Source organism: Asparagus officinalis, chromosome 8 (assembly GCF_001876935.1).
Source record: "Asparagus officinalis chromosome 8, Aspof.V1, whole genome shotgun sequence".
In the NCBI taxonomy this organism is placed as follows: Eukaryota; Viridiplantae; Streptophyta; class Magnoliopsida; order Asparagales; family Asparagaceae; genus Asparagus; species Asparagus officinalis.
The window spans coordinates 111,071,030-111,074,234 of NC_033801.1; the positions used below are offsets into that span (position 1 = coordinate 111,071,030).

Genomic DNA, 3,205 nt, shown 5'->3' on the forward strand with positions numbered 1-3,205 from the left:
GGCTATCGTCACCCCCTCCTCGTTCCTTGTCCGTTGTTCTCCCCCCTCTCCCTCGTCGCTCTTTGTCTTTCCCATCCTCTTCTCAGTGTTCAGGTGACCCCTCTCTGTCTCCAATTTTGCAAATTTAATGCAAGCCCACTTGATATTTTGCTCAAATATGCTTCTTTTTTTGCGTAGTTTTTTTGAACTGGTAAATGCTTGTGGATGTTTGAAGAATTAATGGTGTCCCGCTTGGTTGCAATTCTTGAAGAGTACCCAAACAAGGAAGGGCCTTTTTAGGCTAAATTTTAAATGAATTTGAATGCTATGATAATAGAGGAAAAGGTTGTTTTCCTTTTAATTGTGTAATTTGATAGTTCTTTATTTCCTTTTAGTATGCTGTGATGTCTAGTTTGTTCATAGAGTAGAAAATGGAGTGACTATAGCTCTGTGTTTGGATGGAGGGTAGAGAAGGGATGGGGAAGAGAAATTTGAGTTTAGCCTTGTTTGGGAGTTTTATTGGGAGGGTAGAGGAGGGGAATGGGGGGAAATTTTACGCTAAAATCTTATACCTCAAATTGTGGGAAAATTGACATTTTCCCTTTCTTTTCCCCTACCCTTCCTTCCCTTCCCTTAGTGAGCTCCCAAACACAGCATAGTTTTGATAAAATTAGAGCATGTTGATTGTTGATTTGTAGATTCTAAGTCTAAAAAGTGTATGGACAAGTGTTTGTCTATTTTGCTGAGAATTTATTTAAGTTTTTCCTCCGTTTTAATACAAAATCTTGTGGAAGAGCCACTTTCGTGATTTCTTTTTAGCTTATATTGTTTCATTTTATGGGAAAGGAGCAAAGGGGCTCTACTTGGATATTGAACACTATTTAGCAAACATTATGCCGTTATGGAATTCAATTCTACTTGCCTGAATGCTAAATGTATAGTATACATTTTCATAGGGATTCTTTTAGCAATAGTGAATTCCTTATATTTGATTGGAAAGATTGAAATAATTGAAACTGCTGAATTTTTTTTTTTGTCTTTGAGCCTGCCTGTAATATGTAATTATTTCTATCATCTGCCTTCATCTAAATTTGTCCCGAGTTGCAACTTGCTTCTTAAATTATTTGGCGAGGGAGCTAGCTCTCCATATCACTCAGCTAGTTTATTTGATTCTCCTGCAAGATCCTTTTTGTCTTATAAGTTGTTCTTTTCATTTGTGAAACATTTGATCAATATTACCTCTAACCATTCTTGAGTTCGAGCTGTAATCCATGTATGGACCTATGGTCCCCAGAATTAGGCAAACAAGGGGGTAATTTTCTGATAGTATGTGTTATTCTCTGCACATTTGAAAGTTTATGATATTGTCTCCAATAAAAACTGTTTATGATGGTTTTATGCTAAACCCCTAATGATGCATGGTAGTTTCTTGAAATTTACCCACAAAAGACGGTGCCACTGGGAAATCAAGATAGTGAAAGTAATTAGTATACTTCTTGTTTGCATAGATGCGTGCAGGTTTTCATCGCTTCGAGTAAGAGCTTCTTCTGAAGAGTCATCCACTTCTATTCAAACTGATGAGCTCTTGTCAGATCTTAAAGAGAAGGTAATATCTATCATCATATTACATAATTCATTTCTTATACTAAATTCCTCTCCATTCTCAAGCCCATTGTTGACTTATATGCTTTTAGTGGGATGCTATTGAGAACAAATCAACGGTTTTCATTTATGGAGGAGGTGCTATTATTGCAGTCTGGCTATCATCTATTCTGGTTGGAGCCATCAATTCTGTTCCTCTGGTGATTACTTTGTCTCACTCTGTATAAAGATATTTAGCCTTTTTTTTTTACTTTCTAGAGTGAATTTATATTAAGTTTGGCTGCTGGCATTTTAACTTCTTTATTAGTTAAATTAGTAGGCATTTCTCTGAACTGTTTCTAATGCTGTTAACAGCTTCCGAAGATTATGGAGTTAGTGGGTCTCGGATACACGGGATGGTTTGTATATCGCTACCTACTCTTCAAGGTATACCTTGAGATCAGTAAAGCTTCTTGAACATCTTTCTACTATATTGAAATTATACTGTGAAAAAAAGATCCGTATTGTGCCCTTATGGGGACTTATATTCCAAACTTTTTAATTTTTAAATTTTAGCTTTAAATGATAATATGAGACACCTTCCTACTCGTGAATAGGAAATTAAGAAACATGTTTGAAAAATGTTGTGACTTACGCTATGATTGGCAATGCAGTAAAAGATAGGATAAGAAATGAGAGCTTGAAAATTAGGGTGAATTAATCAATTGAGGCCATTATGAACAGTAAAGACAAGTTAAGTATCTCAGTTAAAATGGGATTCTTAGTAAAAACGGATAGTTGTCAATGTAACAAAGGAAATAATAATAATAGAAAAACCTGAGTTAAATGCTTTATTATTTATTATGGTATCTTCTCAGTTTTGATTGCCTTACAAAGCTTATGACATACTTTACCTTGGAAAATGGTATGGAAGTTTGATAATGGATTAAATGAGAATATTAATATGCAGTACCTGAAATTTTTGTTTTCCTTTATTTGATCTACTGTGTTTAGAAAATGTGAACTTGATGCTTGTGTTAACTAATGATGATGTCATTTCTTCATTTTCACAGTCAAGCAGAAAAGAACTAGCTAATGACATTGAAGATTTGAAGAAAAAGATTGCAGGAACAGGTGAGTAGATGATCAGTCACGCTGCAGAAGAGAGATTTCTATTGCTTCCCTGTATAACAAATGCTGTGTTTATTGAGCATTGTATTTCTTGTATGGCCTTAAATTATTGTGATTGTCATTTTTTCTTTGAAAATATGATGGTTTTGTAAACTATAACTGATAATTATAATTAGCGTTTTTTTCATGGCTGTTAAAGGGTTTTTTCTTGGGTTTACCCGTTGAAATAGATTTATAGATTGAGAAAATATGCATTACTCTACTGTATTAATGATGCATCAATTGTTTGTCTATTCTTGGGTTAGGACGCGTTTGGAACCCAAAAAAATGAGAGTTTTTTGGGTGAAAGCCTGACACAATGTCAGGCTTTCACCCTAAAACGCCTCTTTTAGAGGCGTTTTAGGGTGAAAGCCTGACATTGTGTCAGACTTTCACCCAAAAAACCCAAATTTTTTTTTGTTCCAAATGCGCCCTTAGTGAATACACCGGGGGCCGAAAATTTGTACACTTATCA

The 3,205-nt window shown here is 34.9% G+C and overlaps 1 protein-coding gene across 1 annotated transcript; it reads left to right on the plus strand.

The window, feature by feature from the left end:
• Nucleotides 3–2,889, plus strand: LOC109821716 (protein CURVATURE THYLAKOID 1A, chloroplastic-like; the record flags this gene model as incomplete). The annotated part of the gene is made up of 5 exons (XM_020387879.1): nucleotides 3–93; nucleotides 1,488–1,585; nucleotides 1,674–1,781; nucleotides 1,936–2,007; nucleotides 2,634–2,889. Coding segments are annotated over 5 exons (438 nt in total), but the record flags the coding sequence as incomplete, so codon positions are not given.